Source organism: Ixodes scapularis, unplaced genomic scaffold (genome assembly GCF_016920785.2).
Source record: "Ixodes scapularis isolate PalLabHiFi unplaced genomic scaffold, ASM1692078v2 PGA_scaffold8__174_contigs__length_109621045, whole genome shotgun sequence".
In the NCBI taxonomy this organism is placed as follows: domain Eukaryota; kingdom Metazoa; phylum Arthropoda; class Arachnida; order Ixodida; family Ixodidae; genus Ixodes; species Ixodes scapularis.
In genome coordinates, this window is record NW_024609883.1 from 12,586,532 (window position 1) to 12,606,860 (window position 20,329).

Genomic DNA, 20,329 nt, shown 5'->3' on the forward strand with positions numbered 1-20,329 from the left:
ATTATTTATCTTAGATTTATTAACCTGACCATTCATTTGGTGAGAGTAAATCTTCCTATATATTTTCTAAATGTGAAGGTAAAAAGACAGACATTGATGATGATACAGACGCTAACGCCGCCCTCGACGATTTCCTGAACATTAGAAATCAGCAGTTTTGTCTGCCGCCCGCAGGTAGACTTGGGAAAAGACGACGAAGTGATCTGAGCCGGAACGCAAAAGCTTCTATCTCTGGAATTTTCTATTCTACACGACTTCGTCGGTCCCTTGGACTTTGGGGTCTACTCGGACGGCAGGGGCTAGGGCAGCTCCCTCTACAGCAAGAGAAGGGATGCATGCTGGTATGTCTCTTTCCGAAAACGACATATCCATTACGGCAGCACAACACCAGGCCAGCAGCGCACTCGATGAATCCCAGGACTGCAGTCGATCTGTCTGCTCAGAGACCGCCAACATGGAGAGCGAAGATTCCGGAGGCGAATGGCGCAGATCCGGCAGAAAGCGCTGTCGTCCAAAGAACAGCGACTCGTCTCCAGACGTTCCGCAACAACCAAAGAAGCAAGATAACACCAGCCTCACCGTCATCTTCGTTCCTGTGAAAGAGGAGGCCAGACTTACAGCGCTCAACAGCCTGAAAGTTTCCGAAGCCCTTGAGAAGCTCTGCCAAGAGTGCATCATCCAAGTGCGCCCTAACGATCGGCTGAACCTGATCGCTGTTGATGTTCGCAACGGGCAGGCAGCGAAAACTCTACTGAACACTGCAATACTCTGCGGTGTTCCAGTAAGAGCCTACTCATCACTGTCAGGGCTCATTTCGTATGGTGTCATCCAAGGCGTCGACGCTGAAATCACAGAAGACGAGATTGCGCGCAATCTTCGCGCTGAAGACACATGCTGCAAGATTGCCAACGTTCGGAGACTTGGACGCTCCCGCGTCGTGAAGGTCGCCTTCACCAGCCCTAAGCTGCCAAGCTACGTGCTTCTAGGGCACGTTCGTTATCCAGTCTCACCGTTCACAGACAGACCGTTACAATGCCACAATTGTAACGGATTTAGCCACAAGAAAACCGCCTGCCAACGTCCGAAGGCCTGCTGCCGTTGTGGGCAACACCATGACGGGACGGGTGCTGAATGTCATTCCACGACAGTGAAATGCGCCAACTGCAGTGGAAAGCACCAAGCCACATCACCTGACTGTCCAAAATGGATTAAAGAGCGTGACCTTATAGCGTACTCCAAGAAGAATTCAGTGGGATTCCGCGAAGCGAAGTCAGCTTTAGATCCCCAAAAGAGACATATAACTGACACCGCTGAGGTCATAATGCAAGACGAATCAGAGCCAACGATCTCTAATGCAGGCGCCAAAAGCTACGCATCTGTTGTCGCTGAGGACTGTCAGAAAAAAATCGTTATCAACCAAGTACCACTGAATGATGTCCCAAGTGATGAAAAGCCAACGTCGTCCACGCACCAACCTTCCTCGCACGCGCTTCCAAGGCGTCAGGCAACAAAACGAAGCACTGAAAGGAAAGAAAGCGACAAGACTTCAGGCTTACCCATCGCAACAACACCCGCTTGGGTCTCCATTATCAAGACAGTTGCAAACATATCCCTGGCAATATTGTCTAAACTTGAAGCCTCGTGGGCCCGGGCAATTGCTACAATTTTGCAGGCAATGCTTCCCCTTCTGGGGGCATGCTAGGGGGACCAAGTAACGCAAATGCGCGACACCGTGGGCAGAAGACCCTGAACAGACAAAGAGCTCCAATAACTCACCAAAAGAATAGCACTCGTCAACAGAGGCGCAGTCCAGTGTTTCCTTCCATTCTTCAATGGAACGCAAATGGGCTGCGCACGCGCCTACCAGGGATGAGCGAATCTTTGAAAACTGAGCGTGCTGACGTCCTGGCTCTTCAAGAAACGAATGTCGTACCTGGAGGAGAGCGCCTTTCTCCATATGTGTTCTACCACAGTGCCCCTATAAATCCAAATAATAGGTCACGAGTGGCGATACTTGTACGTGACGATGTATATCATAACCCCATAGACCTTTCGGACTTGAATTCGGCCATGGAGGAGTACTCCGGCGTGATTGTTAGAATAAAAGGATGCGAAACAACGATTGTTTCAGCTTACATCACGCCACACGGAGTCTGGAACACAAAAGTGCTGGAAGAGATTAAAAAGAGAAGCCGCGGTCAGCTTATCATTTGCGGAGATTTTAATGCTCACAACGAGGCTTGGGGTGGTAGGCGAACGGACGCCAGAGGACGACAGCTAGAGGCTACCATGGCAGAAATTCAACTTCGAGCTCTAAACCATGGGTCCTCCACATTTCCTAGGAAGGGGCTCAGTCCCACTACTATCGACCTGACATTGGTGTCCTCCGAAATATTAGGGTTATGGACGGCTCGACCTGACACAGAGGGACGTGACCACGTGCCTATCAGAGTGACACACCGAGCTACAAGCCCCCAAAACGTAAAAACCTGTAAGGTGACGAACTGGAATTTATTTCGTAAGCATGTTGCTACCGCCATGGAGAGTGGCAACTATGCAGATCTAACATCTTGTATTGCGGAGTGCCTGCGACTTGCCACGCGCTCCGTCACGGTGCCCGTTACATGCCCTGCACCTGACTTGGAATGGCTAAATCTCCGCGCAGCCCGACGACAGGCACAGCGAAGGGCACTTAGCACGGACGCCTCATGGGACTGGACGCGCTACAACCGGATCGACGCTAAATTTAGACGACATACGAAAAAACTTCAAAGATGGCAATGGAGACACGGATGCGCATCGCTCGGCGGTGCTGGTGGTCGTAGACGTGCTTGGAGACTCGCTCGAGCCCTCGCCGGTGCGAAAATTCCGCGTCATCCTATTGCAGCTCTTGCAACCGAGTCCGGTTGGCCCATGACAGTGGTAGCGGAGGCATTAGCGGACGAATTTTCGCGGCAGTCATGCACTCCGTTACAGTACCGGGAAAAGTTAGGACGACTACCTCAAGTTCCACTCACCGAAGATCAAAATAACGAGGCAATGTTGGCGAGCCAATCCGATTTCACTCTGGCGGAGCTCACTGAAGCCCTTCACAAATGTAACAAAAAGAGTGCTCCAGGACCGGATGGTATAACCTACCAAGCGCTCCGAAACGTCGATCCTGCCTACCACCTTGATGTCCTTGAAAAACTGAACCTCGTATGGACAACCGGCATCATTCCTGACGCATGGAAGGAGTCAACTATCATCCTAATACTCAAACAAGGAAAACCTGCCGCGCTGCCGTCGTCTTACAGACCAGTGTCACTTACAAGTTGTGTCGGCAAACTACTTGAACGGATGGTCCTTCGCCGTTTCACCTGGTTATTGGATAGGATGAAAGCGTTTCCACCAGAACTAGCAGGCTTTCGAGCAAAAAGGTGCACCGGCGATGCCATTGGAGATATTGCGTCAACCCTCGAGGAGGCAAAAGCAACAGGGAAGATGGGACACTGTTTGTTTTTAGACATCAGTCGTGCATTTGACACTCTCCCTCACTTTACCATCATCCACCGGCTGAAGCAACTCGGAATTGGTGGACGGATTCTTTCCTTTATCAAGGCGTTCCTTTCTGAACGAACCATCCGCGTCAAAGTGCCTGAAGCTGTCAGCTCACCACGTCCAACAAACCGAGGAGTTCCTCAAGGCAGCGTGTTGAGCCCCATGCTTTTCAACATAGCGATGGCTACCCTCCCTGGTTGCTTGCCAACAGGACACTCCAATCTTCGTACAAGAATGGCCATATACGCGGATGATGTTGCAATTTGGTGCGTCGGACCCTCGAAGAACGCGATCGCAATTCGCAATCGCCTTCAAGTGGCCGTTGATGCCACGGCGCTAATGATATCGAGATTGGGCCTTACCCTCTCAGCTGAAAAAACAGCTTGACTTCTATACCGGCCTGCAGGTCGAGCACCACAAAACGCACTGCAGCTGAAACTTGCTGGGATGCCACTCAGAAGGGCTAGACAGCACAGCTATCTCGGAGTTGTTTTGGGTGACCGCGTGACTTGGAGGCCAGAAGTTCGTAGGGCACTGGGTCGATGCCGACGGCTCTTCCGAGTCATACGACAACTTGGAGGATGCTCTTGGTGCACTCCACAAAGCGCTCTTCTCCAACTTTATAAGGGTCTCATAATGTCCAGGCTCCTGTACTCGCTCCATCTTTTAGCCATCGGAAGAGCCCAAATTAGAGAACTCGACACATTCCACCGTATTGCTCTTCGCAGCTGCTTGGGGCTCCCCCCTTCGGCAGAAAATATTGCGACACTTGTGTCTTCCGAGGAATGGCCGCTTTCCCTAAGACTGGAGGAGAGAGCCATGCGCAACATTAGTCGCATGAGTGCTGTACCATATGAATCTAGCATCCGATCTCACCTTCGGGATAGACAAAACTCTCACCTGGGGCATTTAATAGTGCGATTCGATCGACAGATTGGAGGGCCTGGAGAGTTCCTTCCCTCTTTGCCTCCGCATTCGACACGTCTACCACTGGTGATATGCGAAAGTCTACCTCTTCCACAGCGAAAAGCAAATGTACTGCCAGCTGTTGCAAAGTCAGCTGCTCTAGAACGCCAAGATGACGACTACAAGGACTGGCTTCAGGTATATACAGACGCATCCATCAACAAGGCCAAGAAGACAGCAACAGTTGCAATCACAATTCCAGAAATGGACTTTGATGTTGCTGGACGACTCAACTTTGTGACGATATCAACAACGGCAGAGCTGGTGGCAATTTGGGGAGCCCGTGAGTCTATCAAGAACATTACGTTGCCCACTAAGGCTGTAATTTTAACTGACTTTAAATGTGCACTGCAACAGCTCCAACGAACAGATAAACGCACGCCACTACTGGCAAGAGTTGCATTAGAGGCTCGAACAGTGGAGGATCTAGGGTGGACCCTCGCCATGCAGTGGACCCCCTCTCATGTTAAAATTTCCGGCAATGAGCGAGCAGACACACTGGCTGCAAGGGCCCATGACGATCAGGCGCCGACGTTTCTCTTGGACCGATTCAATGAGGCGCATCGATTAATTCACGATGAGCTTCAGCAATTTCACCCACATCCTGGAGTGGCGATGGGCAAGCCGCCTCCAACGATTCCTCGGAACCTTGTACGTCCCGACACCTCACTGCTACACAGACTCCGGGCTGGGTGTCCATACACGGGAAAGCGGCTTCACATGATGGGCCGCAAAATAGACCCCAACTGCCCAGACTGTGGGGATCCAGAAGATTCGGAGCACGGGCTCCTGTTGTGCCCTGCTCATGAAGAACCCAGAAGAACGCTTCTTCAGAGTTCCGCCCAAGCAGGACTTGTACGTGCCACTGTCAGCGACATATTGAATCCTGAGGGTCACCGGGGGGCGACAGAAAGAGCGTTCCGTGCACTTCTAAGATTCCTTCGAGAAACAGGTCTTGAAGACAAACTTTGACTTTACTAGGGAGTCGGCCAGACCCTATTGAAAAAGGCCAATATGAACTCGGCTTATTGGAAATATTGTATTCCAATGAAGTTGATGGAAACCAATAAAAACTTATTGTTATCCGATTAACCCAATACGCACGATGGGAATTCATATCGGAGCACAATATCCCGATATTGTATGCGGTTATTGGTATACAACAGGATATTGGAGCACAATATCCCGATATAACTTGCGGTTATTGGTATACAACACGATATCGAAGCACAATATCCCGACAGAACTTACGGTTATTGGAATAGAATACGACATCGCGTGCATATTGGTGACCGACATGGACATACTGTGCGGCCACACGATATATAAATATCGGTCGTCGATTACGGGCCCAAAGGAGAATACAATATCGCGTGGATAAATCTCAGAACGAATTCCAAGTTACCAACATGAATTACGTCGGCATATACCGCGGACTAAGAGGATACGTAACACAGTATTGATCGCCCGTGAAGCAACATGTGGATATCGGTACGCCCACAATACGACATCGCGTGAATGATATTGTAGAACAGCAGGAGTTACCATACGGCAATACGAGAGAGAACGATATTGGAGCTGGATACACACAGAACACAAACGTTCCGCGTTGCAAACACATTCACATTGATCGAAAGCGCAAGTGTACTATTGGGGAAAAATGAAATGCGAACAGAGGAGCGCGTGGCTCGCGGTACAGGCTGCGCCGCCTGGAAGTGAGCCTAGGAGCGAGGGTGCGCGGCCTACTTCGATGTTCTCACGCCCCTCCCTCTGCTCTCCCCAAGCTTCAGCAGTGCGACTCTTGGTGCGCTGAAAGCTATCACCGCTATCTTTGCTGGCCCAGCGCGTGCGGTGCAAAGAAGCTCGCCGCACTCGCCGAGTAGGCAAAGATAGCGGTGACAGCTTTCAGCGCACTGAGAGGCGCACTGCTGAAGCTTGGGGAGCGCAGAGGGAGGGGCGTGAACACATCGAAGTAGGCCACGCATCCTTGCCCCTAGGTTCACTTCCAGGCGGCGCAGCCTGTACCGCGAGCCACGCGCTCCCCTGTTCGCATTTCATTTTTCCCCGATAGTACGTACGGCACACAGTACACACAGCCTCGAGCGCTTGAAATGCTAGACAACCACCAAACCATTCAGAATAACTAGCTGGGACACCCGCGACCTACCTTTCAATGAGAAATCCCAATAACGACGTGCTCATTGGAGTGATCGTCTTCAAACAAATGTTTATTGCGGTTTTAATGCAACAAAAGTTAGGTTACCGATGTTGGAACCCAAATCGAACGCGATACGTGACAATGTCAGTTCGCACGATAAAATAATGAGGATTAATGGGCTTGACAGGTCACGTGCTTCTTACCCGCACATTTATCGATATTGACCCACCTTTCTGGGTAATCCTACGTCGTACACAAAATCCACAACCACACGCGAGCACATTTCACCCACCACTCTTCGTCGCCTGTTTCGCAAGATTCACACACTGTAAAAAACGACGGGAAAAATACGTGCATTTGCGCCATCAAACGATACGTTACAGACTCGTTTTATGAGAACAGTTTCCATCGTCAACCCGCGCGCGCGAAAGCTCGAGCGCTCGAGCGTCGGAGGCAGTTCGAACTCCGAAGGGAGGCGAACCCAGCCACCCTGCGCCAGTGTTGCCAATTTAGCGGTTTTCCCGCTAAACTTAGCGGTTTTTGGTTCTGGTTAGCGGGATAAATTATTGTTTTGCGGGCGGCGGGATTTTTAGCCGGTTTTATGTAACCTTGGCGGTTTTTTAGAGATATAGAAGTTTTATATCGATTTACTGTCGACTATGCATCTTTCATATCCATAATAATAAGGATAATAAGCCACAGTCGTCTTCGCTGACCCTCAATAATTGTCTGGGTTGTGAGAGTAATGCCTGTGACGTCATCAAAACATTAAGACGTCGAATATCGGAACATGTCTTCCCGTTTTGTGCGCGCACGTTTGAACAGCATGAATGTTCCAATTTTCCTTTGACGTTTTTGTCACTGTTTCGTGAAATGGGCGCGGTAAAGACGCTCAAAAGTTTAGAAAAGACCCCAAACTCAAAAGACTGGCTACTGGAGGTTCCTGGTAATAGCAGACGAGCCAGGTGCCGCTACTTCAAAACGGAACTATCTACGAAGAATGTGGATTTGGTCATGCAAGCTCCAACGAAGAAGCATGTTTCGGCCGCTGCACCTTTCTCCTCTGGTAGCAGACGACTCTACAAGTTGAACGGGTCTGACTAGTCACGCACTGCTGAAGGGTCCCTTGCCACGTTCATATGCGCTCACTCTGCAATTTTGGCTTCGGATCACCTGGGTGAACTGTGGCGTGGAGTGACAGATTTCTAGTCAAAACAAAAGGAAAGCTTCCTTTCAGATGGGATTGATATGATCTATACTGTTATTATACCTTGGTCGAGAATCAATGCAAAAAAAAAAAAAAAATTAAAAAGTCGCTTTGCGTTGTATTTTGGATTTAGCGGTTTTTTTAGCGGTTTTCGGGATTCCGACTGCGGGTTTTCAATTTTTGAGTTGGCAACACTGCCCTGCGCGCCTGCGCGCATGCGCTGCCAGACAAGCGGCTGAGCGAGCCGCCGAGATTGCGCCGCCATTGCGCAACGACCGCGACCGCGCCAACCCGGCGGAAACGACGGATAGCAGCTCGTCAAGTTCGTCGCGCACTTTGCTTGTGGGTTCCAAGTGAAACCAACGCACTTTCAATCGCTTCGAAAGGTACGTACAGACGACTTTATTACTTGCAGCATTGAGTGCTTTGGTATACACAGATCAAAGTGAACACTGAAGGACAGAAGGGAGACATGATGTTTTGAAATCGCAGCTTATTTGAACGCATGCGTCCCCTGCTGAAAGCGTCTGGCTGTGCTCTGTTGCAGACGTCATTTCGACTGCGTGTACTCTGATGTAACGTCAGTCAGTGTTTACACTCGGCTAGCTATCACTCGGCTTGTTATCTCATGTGCGAAATAGACGTAGAAACCAGCGCCTCGTCTCTTTCGGATATTCATCCTCCAGCCCCCTGGCTCCCAGCGTGCTTACCGGCGCAAACCGTTCGACGTGTTGGATTCGTGGGCTCGTTCGAAGAGGCGTTGTTTAACGCTCACGAGTCGCCGAAGTGTTACCGGAGCTTCTCTTTACGAAAGTCGCGATCGACGCTGGGCTCTGAGCTCGTACTTTTTTCTTCCCTGGTAGACTAAGAGTGCCGACCATTCATCTGTGGTGCCGACTGGCGCCGTACGAAGTTGAGAAAAGCTAGCGAGTCTGTCAGATTTTCGTGACGCCGCCCAACTGCTCTGCTACCGGCTCCGCTCAACAAATATGGTAAAAAAAAAAAAAAAAAACGCGTTTTATTTATTTTCAAATTTTTTTTTTTTTGCCATGTTTCATTTTAGTCGCTGCAAAGTAAATCGCGGCCGTACGTCGGTTGACTCCCGATTACTGTCTCTACATCGTAGATTGTCTCACCACACTGGTGCCTCGTTGGTGTGATCTTATTCTGATATCGTTACATCTTGCTTTTTCATCTTGGCACACTTCTAGACGACCTTCTACACGTTGCACTCCTTGTCGACATGTCGCTGGTGTTAGAGACAAATCTGAAATCGCTGTTCGCTCACTCCTTGGTGCACATATTTCATGTTCAACATCAGGTATCTGAAGGAGGTGCCATGAAACCCTGGAGTTTGTTTAGAGGCACCTCAACATACTGTATACAAGTGTCGTTTTGTGTGTTATAGTTTCCTACAAAACCAAATTGCACTTTGTTCGTAATATACCCTATAACTGTTCACAACAATTAAAGTTGCTATGAAACATTGGCCACGAGAGGTGACTCGGCCAACGCAGCCTGAAAATTCCTCGCATAATTTTCTTCATGGGTCATTTTGGACATTGACAAATTTTCTCGTGAATAATGAGTGTTATGCACATGTGTTCTACTTTTCGTACAGGTACTTCAGTTAGATAAACCCCAGCAAAGGCAGCAAGACCGTCTCATGGGGTCACACCAAGGATGACTGCATTCCTGCTCGAGTCCCGAGTCTTGTCACCAAACTTCACTGAACATAATGGTACATTCCGTTTCCTCAACTTTTTCTTCTGAAATTTGTTATTTTTTTTATTGTTGCTTTTTTCTATTGAAAAAAGGGTTGTACAACGTTTAAACATCCAATTTTTTTTTTTTTTTTTTTGTAAAATGTGTAGTACATCGTTTAAACACCCAAGCGTTCATAAATGGTCTCTGTACCAGACAATAGGGTGTCTTATACTCTGTTTCATACTTAGCGTGCAACGCTGTCAAAGGTACTAAAGTGGTGCGCATGAAAAAATAGAAAAAGTGTTACTCCGCGCGTTTCGTGGACGAGTGGTAGAAGGCGCTGCTCTGGCGATATTGACGTCTCGGTGGCCGTGGTTCGAACCCATTTTACGCGCAAAGTTTTTTTTTTTTTTTTTTCTTTTTTAGACATTCTTTTTCTGCAAGATTGTGCGCATTGACGAAGTGCATATTTCAGTTCCTCCTTCTTGATTTTTATTGATAAGTCGCCGAGAGGCCAGATTTCTACCATCTGGTCGGTTGCTTTGCAAGTGTTATTTGCCTCCAGCACCGAGTTATATTTTTCTTTCGTGCAGCGTGGAATGAGGAATCGCCCTGATAGCGGCCTTGTCCCAAAATTTATAATAAAACATTAACGACAATAGTTGTGGCCTGTACAGTTTATTTTGAAATAGCTGTCAAGGGTAGGAATCTCCCTCTCGGAGCACTTGCAATGCACCTTCAAGCGAATGGCGTTCTGTGTGAACTCGTCATGCTTGACGGTCCCCGTGCTCGAAACTTTCTTGTTGCGAGGTCTTTGCTTCGGGGACGCCACCTTGCCAGATAGGCACTGTGCCTTGCACTTCGCGACAGTACAGGGCACACTCCAGTGTCGTTACTGGCCGTCTCCAGGACTTCACGACCGAATTCTCCGGGGAATGTGTTCTTATACTCCCGTACACATTGGCGATCATCTGCTTGCACTCTTTCAAGATTTTCGCACAACGAATCTTCGAAAACATCCGAGCAGGAAAGGTACTTGAGCTTGCTGCGTAAGACGCCATCTTCTCAAAACCAGCGGCTGCCACAAGGATGAACACGAAAACAATTTAAGGTGGTTTACATTATCTTTTCCTTTTTCTTGAAAAACATTTGTGCTCCGTTGAAATCATAACGCCAATATCAGTTACTAGCCCCGAGGAGGCACATTTTCCGACTTTTTAAAATTTTTCTGCAGGGGACGCACTATCTTATGGGGCGAACGTAGGCACGGTCAGCAATGCAAACCGGTGCGCTAGCTTTGACTGCGTTGCACTCTATGTATGAAACAGAGTGTAGGATCGCTTCAGACGGGGCAACCTTTCCAGCAATTTTGGGGCTGCTGGCGGGTTGTTCCCTAGTTTTCCCTAGATCGACACGAATTGCTGAGATTGGGTCCGGCTCTAAGCGGACGAGCAACTCTGACTACTCGGAGATGTTTGAAGCGGCAGCAGCCAATCAGGAATGCAATATTTTCACGTGACACCCCTGTGGTCGTGATGATGAGAATTGAGGACTTAGTTCTGGTTTGAAATGGATCATTTTCGAAAATAAACTGTTTCAAAAAGACGAGTTAGTATTCTCAGCCCAATTTAAAGATATAAAAACATGTTTTTAGGATATAACTGTGTGTCTAAATACTGTAAGAAAAATAAAATTTCATGATGATGATGGCAAGTCGTAGCAATTTGGTTGCTGCATGTGAACGCGGGCGGCCCGTGTTGCTGGTGTTGCGACATGAAGTTGCTGGGCGAAATTGTTCCGTCTGAAGCGGGCTTTAGGGAACTGAATTCAAGGGCCGTGGAGCTCTGGGGGCAAGCCCACCTGGAAACATTTTTTTTTTCTTTTTTGCCTTTTTTTTGTATTTAAATAGATATATATATATATATACATATATACTTTTTTTAAGTTTTAAGATATAGATGGATAATTTACACACTAATTCATTTTCAGAAGCGCTTTTATTCACACTCTGTGGCTTTCTAGTGCTTGCAATAGCTTCTCTGTGAGCTAATGCCAGCTCTGCAAAGGGAGAGGGATCTTCCCACGCTTTGCAGGCTGTAAAGCTGTGGCTTGCACAGCTCTAGTGTGTCACACCTCGCTCACTGGCTCCATCGCGAAGCATAGGTGCTTCATGAGTCGCGCCACACCGTAAGCCCAAAAAACGGTTGGGTGACAAACCTGGGACCATTTGTCACTGCACTCAGCTATGGTATGGTGGCATGGTCGGGGCATGAAGCAGGGGTACAGCTTGGAAATGCTGATCTTCATGACATTTTAAACACATTTTTCATTACTTTTGTGTCAAGTTGTCAGCATTCTAAAGGTGAGAAAGCAAGCAGCAGCGACAGCAAGAAAAGAAAAATTTAAGACCGCTTTCACCAAGAATCAATTACGAGCACTAGAAAGGCATGGAGTGTAATTAAAACGCTTCTAAAGGTGAATTAGCGTATAAATTAAGTACTTGTGCCTCAAAAATACAAAAAAAGCAATGTAAATATAGTTATAAGGATAAAAATATACACCAGGAGGACTTAAACCAAAACTACAGTCTGTAAGTTTGAAATTCGACACCTTAAACCACTTGGCCACCACCCAATTTTATTTCCAGGTCGTTCATTGAGGTATATGAATTTTGTTTGCAGCTGTCGGCTGCAAGAGAGATTGCCTTATTTTCATTTACTTTACTATTCCCACCAAATATGACAAGTGATAAAGAATAGAACCTCATTTGGTTGGCCGAGGCACTGTGCTTGCATGAAGGCAAACTAGCCTGTCTTGCTGTGTTCATATTTTGTTTCATCATCTGTTTAGGATTCTGTTGTCGCTCATCAAAAGAAGAAAAAAAAACGGACTAATTCTGACTTATTCTGGTGTGCAGGTACCCTTGGCAGTAAACTCTGCTAAATGGGGCAAAATATAGATACTTTTTTTAGCAAATATGCATCGTTTTAGCAAAATGAGCTACACTATTTGACTAACATGAAACAGAACGAGCCTCTCCACTTGGGTCTTTTTTCATCTCTCGCAGACACTATTTCTTGCTTTTTGTGGTTTGTATCAGACTTTTTGTGGTTTGTCAGCACGCGCTCAGCAGCAGCGCACACGGATATCGCCGCCAGTGAATACTCTCTATACATTTGTCGCCACTGGTGAGGATGACTTGAGCCTCGTACAGTTCTCTAGTGTTTTTCTCACGGAACCGCTTCAGAAATTTGGTCTGGTTGAATGTTGATGAGCATTTGCAGTCTCTGACACGCATCGCAAGATGTCCCGATGGTGCTGATTTCAACGTTGGGGCATGTTCTCTTAATCTGGTATTAATACATCGCCCCGACTGACCTGCATACACTTTGCCGCAAGTAAATGGTATTTGATATTCACTTTGACATGCCACATACTTGAGTCGATGCTTTACACTGCACTCTGCCTGTTGATGCTGTTGGCAACTGATCTTGGGGCAGAGCCTTTTTAGTTTGTCCGGAGCTGAAAGCACGGCCTGGACTTGAAACTTCGCGGCTGTTCTCTTCAAGTTGTATGACAAGCGGTGTGTATATGGCAAAACAGTCCGTCGGTGCTTCTTGTGTTTTTCAGTGTCACGTTTTTTTTTTATTTGAGGTCTTCAAGGATTCGGAGACATCATATATTATCGAACTCGGATATCCCGACGCTTTCAGTCTTTGTACTTGAGCATCGAAGCTTTCCCCCGCTGAGTGTACGCAAGATGTTTTAAGAGCTGCATTGAGGCAATTTTTTGCAATTACTCTTTTAATAATTTTGGAATGAGCCGAATCATACTGTAAAAGACTTTTCTTCGATCGAGCGGAATACATCCAGCAAGCGTGGTTGTCAGAGAACACCAGTCTTGGATCTAAAATTGGAGTATGGAGTTCACTGGTGACTCTTGGGTGAACTTGAGACCCTGGCCATTTTCTAAAAAGTTAGATCGGATGATGTTGAATATTTGCGTCTTGTTCTCACTTGGGCGATGCTGAAGGAGAACGAGGTAATCATCGCCCAACATCGCCCAAGTGAGAATGAGACAGTGGCTAATGAAACTAAACACTGAAGAATGCAAATATATGAGAATATCACGTGGTTCATCTCTTCCTCACACTTATCATCTTAACAGTAAGCCTCTCGCACCAGTGTCAAGTTACAAATACCTTGGTGTTGATATAACGTTTAACTTTTCTTGGAAACTTCATATGGAATACGTGATTAACAATGCTAATCGTATGTTAGGATACCTTAAAAGAAATGTTTCTCGCTCCGTCCTTCCTGAAACTAACAATGTACAAAACTCTAATCCGCCCAAAATTAGAATATGCTGCCGCTGTGTGGGACCCCTCACACTCTTCACTAATTTCCCTTATTGAATCTGTCCAAAACCGTTCAGCCTGTTTCATCATGTCGAACTATCACCGCCACTGCCAGCATTTCTACCATGAAAAACTGTTTAGGCCTGCCATCACTAACGCATCACCGTAACATCTTTCGTTTGTCTTTTCCACAAATAATTTATCAAGTACTGACCTTCGTCGTAAACTAATTATCCCACCATTCTACATCTCTGCTCGCATTGATCATAGTCATAAAGTCGGTATGCCAAATTTTAAAACTTCGTTGTTTCAATATAATTTTATTCCCCAAACATCATTGGATTGGAACCACCTTCCCGCCTCAATAGCTAACATTACTGATATTGTTTTGTTTAAAAGGTTTCTAACTAACATGTGCACATTGTAATTATTATTTTGATGTCCACTCCCCTCTTCAATGTATTATTACCTTGGGCGTATTTGAAATAAATAAACATATAAATAAAGAAACAAGTGAGAAGTGATAAATATAAAGTGGAAGTAGCACGATAACTTAAAATTGACACAAAGCAAGTCGAAAGTGGCCAATACGCAGCGGAAATTTTATGTTTTTGCTAAAATGAATGAATGTGTGAATAAGCTATATTTTGACTGTCATATTATTTGATCTCGACGTGGCAGGAAAAGTATAAATTTTAGATAATCTTCATAAAGAAAAAAAAAACCGTTTCCCTGTTAAGAAGCCGACATATTAAAATGCAATATGAAAAAAAAAATGAACATTTTAATAAAGCACTGCATTTCTCTCCTGCGAGGAGTGTGCTGGAAGGAGTGTGCATGATAATAAGTAGAGTAATAGAACGCTGATTTTAGCGCTATCATATTTGGGGACAGTACTTCTCAAATACCATTTATTTCTAGCTCTAGTCCCCGAAAACTTAAGAATTGCAGGGTGTGGCAAGTTTCGAATACCTCGTGATCAGCCAATCAGATTGTGGTATTAGCTTACAAGAACGGTGATGAACCAACGACGAAGCAAGAGGCGAGAATATGTTAAGCCATACTTTGTGCTTATTTAGTCGACAGTGACCATAGGCTTAACATTATTCCTCGTGTCAATTACGCATGTTTGAAGAAGTATTCCACCGATTTCAACTTTCGAAGAACTAGCGAGGGGAAATTTTACTTTTTTGAAAGTGACACAATCAGCTTCTTTTACTTTGTTTTTTTAGAGGTTCTTCGACAAAACAACGTTGCGATACCGAACTATTTTGGGGATGTTTCGCGTGGGTTGTGAGCGATATCGAATTTAAAGAGGATTTGACGACGAATGGCTCGCTAGAAGCTGCAGGTGAGTACAGTTTCTGAAATTGTATTGTCAAGATGGAAGCATATCGTTCCGAAGAAAGACAGCGTGGACAAGGGAGCAAAAGATGCACATTCTCTCAAAAAGTCAATCGAAAAATATTATACACCCGCCGATCTAGTCGTAATGGTGCAAATATTCGGAAATATTAAAATATATATTGAAAAAAACAAACATATATTTTGATTACATAATATAATTGAGGGGCTAGTAAATCAATAAAATAATCAAGCATGTTAACATGCCCCTTGCTCTTATATATTCCTTGTGGCTCCTTGTAATGATATAGATTCTCATTTTTCAAGATAAAGAGCGGAACTTCATTCGCGAAAATTAACGCCAATAAGTTAGAAAATGTACAGCGAAAAGCGATAATGTTTATTCACTGCAAATATGACACGCTGAGTTCGCCCTCGGCCATATCCTCCTGTATTCGCGACTCCCACTAACTATAGGTGGCGCCACTCAATTTCTAAAATGGCAGTTATAGTGAGGGTCGGAGATGCGTGCCGCTGCTGAGCCTGTCTAGATGGCTGGCTTCACTGGGCAACACAAACTATTTACGGTAAAACGAGGAAGCTAGGGTGTTACGAGTGCAAGTCGCCCCTTTACCCTGAAAACAAGAACGGTGTTTAGCGTAATATTTACGCAAGGATGCGCATTTTAAAGGGATACTGAAGCGAAACTTGAAATACACCTATTATGGTCAGAAATAGGTTCAATATGATCAATGATATTCATAAATCATAATCGCGCGTTTGTATTTTGAACGGATGGCTATATTTTTCACCCTAATGGGCCCGATTGGGCGCGCGCTCAAAAATCTGCCATCGGAGAGCGCGATGCGTCTTGGGATATTGGGCGCATTCGTGACGTCACTTGTGCCAGTCGGGAAAGGCTACGGCGTGAATGTTGTGGTTACGAGCGTTGCCACTTGGTGGCGCGTCGACGGTTTACGACCTGTGACAACGTGGCCGTTTGAGATGTGCAAGGGCTGCACGCACGCTGCACCACGGGACCACGGCAAGTCGGCAACCACGGCAGCACTGACAAAACCAGCTCTGAGGCCGGATTCTCAAAGCGAATTCACGACGAAAAAAGTGCGTACGACAAATTTGAGAGAAAACCCGTGCTCTCGAAACGAAATTGTCGTAACCTTTGCGCAGGTTACGACAGAATCCTACGACAGCTCCGAAGCTGTCTTACGCACTTTTTACGATCAAATCAACAAGGCCGACAGCATCGCTCAGTTACTTGGTATCGGCCACCAACGGACATTTATTTTTCTTCGTGCTCTTCTCGTGCGTCCCGACTTCAACCAGCAAGAAAAAAGGAAGGAGTACTTAAAACAGACCACGACGATCAAGAACGCAGGATCCACAAACACACGAGAAGAGCTACAACAGCCACGATTCTGCCGACCGAGCGAGCTCGGCAGAATATAGTAGGCCTAGTAGCAACATCGACTCGGCGCACCGTTGCTCCGGCGGTCCTTGGCCAAGACCGTCTGTCCATGACCGGCTGGCCTGCTGAATGGAATATGCCCGCTCGACCCTTGTGGACCCTTACCGGATGAGTAGTTTGATCCCTGAACTAAATTTCAGAGGTCAATATTTTCCCCTTGTCATCTCGATCTCCTTGTTTTCCGAGACAGCGGTGACGAACGCTGTCGTCGAAAAGGGACTCTCATTGATTCTATCTCCTTGTTTTGTGTGATATAGAGCTCAAATAAACGCCATACGGATTACCTTGGCAACTCGGTATGTACACTCTGTTATTAGTATGCCATTTTTATTCTGACTCGACGCTACGTCAGTGTCGAGCTATAGCAGTTTGTGGGAGCTACGCGATGTCGGTCTAACCTTTCTTTGCCGAGTGTCATGTCAGTATCGAGTTGCAATCGTAAAAGATCGGTCCAGAAGCGCTTATCGAAACGCGGTCTAACAGAGCGAATCCAGCACTTCGATCAAACGCGCGTGTCCGCTCCGAGTGTAAACAGGTATTTGGCATTTGCGTGGCTCTTGCTGACACCCTCGTAGTTCAAACATATCCTTTTTAACGTCGGCTTGCAGCTCGCGACTCGCCAGAAGCATGCTCGGGCCGTGTCGTGCAAAAAAGAGCCGCAACGAGAACAAGCTCACTGTGGCCAACTACGGTTTGGCTTTCTCCGCCAAGGCTTTGCAAACGCGTTCAGGCCTAGGCGAATTCTGCCGGCACGCCGTATTGCCGCAGAACGGCGCTGCTATTTTGGCACAAGTGATGTCACGAGAACTTCCCCCCATCCACCAGATGAGAATTTGAAATCGTTTAATTATGTTTAAAATTAGTTCTCCTGTGTTTCACAGCGCAATATTTATATTTCCGAGGTGGTGCCTGTCCCTAGCCGATATTTATGCAACAAGATCGGCGCTAAAATTTCGTTTCACTACCCCTTTAATTTTGGAGCGAAGCCGAAACCAACCTCTATTTTGGATTTAATTTCTCGGTAGAGGTCTTAAATTCCGATTATTTCATAACTCAAGATGTGGCTTACATCGTAATTATTTAGTTGGACAAGTTGTTCGCGGAAACTTTATTTTGTGACACACATGTTCAATCCAGGCTGATATTTGTATTTGTAAAAAAATCAGTGTTGATATTTGTGCGTTCTCTCTGCCTTTTCTCGCTCAGATAATTGTCATGAAAACTAATGAACTGCGGGCATTTTAATGGGTTTTTAGGTATTTAGATGATTAATTGGTTGAACATTATTCTTACCACAAGAAGAAGAGAATAAATTAAATTTATACGATATGTCCACAAAACGTATAAATTAATAAACGCTGTTCTCACTGCAACAACCCGAAGACGGAATCCGAGTCAGACAGCTGAAGTGTGTGTGTGTGTTTATTGCAACGGCATCACGCATAGGACTTTATATTACATCCAGTGTTTGACAGTTTGTCTATCTTGATAACGATGTCAAGAGGTTTTCATATAATAAAGAAACAAAAAAAAAAAAGATACCTTACTGGAAAGTCTATTGTGGTTAAATGGCGTATTTTCGTGGTCTTGGCGTTAATTGGGGGCATACATTGTCGCGATTTGTATTAATAATACTAAAATTGAGATGTTATTATGTAATTTTTAAGAATTAATATAATTTGTTGCTTATGACCTAATTTCAAACGCGCGAACAAATATGACAATCAAAAGTGTGCTAATTCTTATCACTGCTGCCAATTGCAGCATTTTTACTTTCCAATTAATAAAATAAAAATAGTCTAAAATCAATGAAAACATTCTAGCGAATGTGAGAAATCCACGTACTATTACATTAATGTCGGATAAAGTATATTTTGCTACCTAAGTCATGACTTTTGACAATCGGCGAAACCTCCAAAGTCGCCGTCAATATCCCAAACCTGTGCCCAAAAGTAAAAAAAAAAAAAAAAATTTTATATTAAATTTTTTATAACATTTAGTTACTTTCATTTTCACGCTCCGTCGTTTTGGCAATCTCAGCCTTTCCAGTTCGAAGGAACGGCTACCTGCTCATTGCAGCATGATTTGTTGGCGTTGGAAGCCGTAGAAACAGTAGTGAGTTTTAGTATTGCGTATACGAGCGAACGGAAGCTCTACATGTTCGCGTTAGCTTTGCTTGTTCCACAGTGCGCGTGCGCAGAGCCCGAAATTGCGGTCTTGGATCGCGCATGGCGATGAGGCGCACGCACAACGTGGGGCACGCAACTCTTACGCGAACGCACACCACTTGCGTTGCCTTCTATGCGCATTTTATGCGCAATACTAAAACTCTCCAGTAAGGTATAATCCCACACCCTCAGCAGCACTACGTTGGAACAGTGAAGAGTGTTGTTTGCATTCGGAAATGACATTTCGTGAGCCATGATCGCGAGCAGTTCCGCCGTGCCCGCTGAGCGGAAAAATCGGAGACCCTCACTAGACCGCTTCCCGTTTCCGCCACGGGAGGGCGAGCGTCGAGCTGGAGACGCGAATACTGATAATGGTTGCTCAGACAATTGTTGCCAGTTACCACCACAAGGATGCGCTGTTTTTCCATACAAGACAGAACATGGGAACGACGTAAATGAGGTAGAAGCCTCTCCCGTGCATTCTAGCATTCTTGGTGCTATTTGGAGAATTTGGCGTGGTAACTGTGGGCCGCACTTAGGCAATTAGTTCTTTATCTTTTTCTTTTTTTACCGCGCTTATTGCTCTGTTTTGGGCCGACTCGCAAAGGAATGTACCGGGGCTGTCCTTTCCCGAGGCGATAGCAACACCAGGGACAATGAAGAGTGACGAAGGACATTTTGAGAAAAGACTGCGTTCCAAAGTCTACCTCGTGCAACTAAAGAGTTTCCAGTAGACACATTCTTGACACAGATATTTAGAAAGTCCTGTTCCAACAGGCCTTTTTAAGTTTCTGTTTAAGTGAAGCCTCAGCATCCCACTGAGGCTTCACTCAAAGCCCGGCTTGGTTTGGGGCCTCCCTGTCGGCAAGGCTGAATCCGCCCATGTACCCTTCCAAGGCCTCTTTCGCTGCTGTTTGACTGGCTGTCCTGCCCAGCTCTTTTCTGGTTTTGCGCACCTCGAGGTTGAGACAGGGGCCTGCCAAAAGGAACAGTACGTCAAATAGGGAACGTGAAGCCCGGCACTGCGAACACCTTCCACGCCGGACTTCGTGGCGGTTGTAACCCCATAGGACCTTGTCCGCTGCAGTTCCTTTTCACATTCTGACCTTAGCTTTGCCCTTTGCAATAATAATAAAAAAATCTTTCAGTCTGTTTGAACATTCTTAAAGTTTACCAGCTCATCTGTCTGGCCTGTAACTGGTGTGGTGTCATACTATACTGTTCCCTACATTTATACCCTTGTGGAAACTACGTATGTAGCTGCTCAGCTGCTATGAAATATACGTTCCGAAATAATTGGAATTACATAAGTGGCAGTGAGTGAAAGAGCTTCGGAACAAAGATTGAATGTTCTATTCCAAATGATCAAAGTGAACCTGAAACGTTGATACTACG

General features: G+C 46.0%; 1 protein-coding gene across 1 annotated transcript; it reads left to right on the forward strand.

The window, feature by feature from the left end:
* The first annotated feature begins 454 nt into the window (after positions 1-454).
* Positions 455-1,702, forward strand: LOC121833490. Its single transcript, XM_042286822.1, has one exon. It carries the CDS (start codon positions 455-457, stop codon positions 1,700-1,702), a length of 1,248 nt encoding a protein of 415 aa, XP_042142756.1.
* Positions 1,703-20,329: the final 18,627 nt, after the last annotated feature.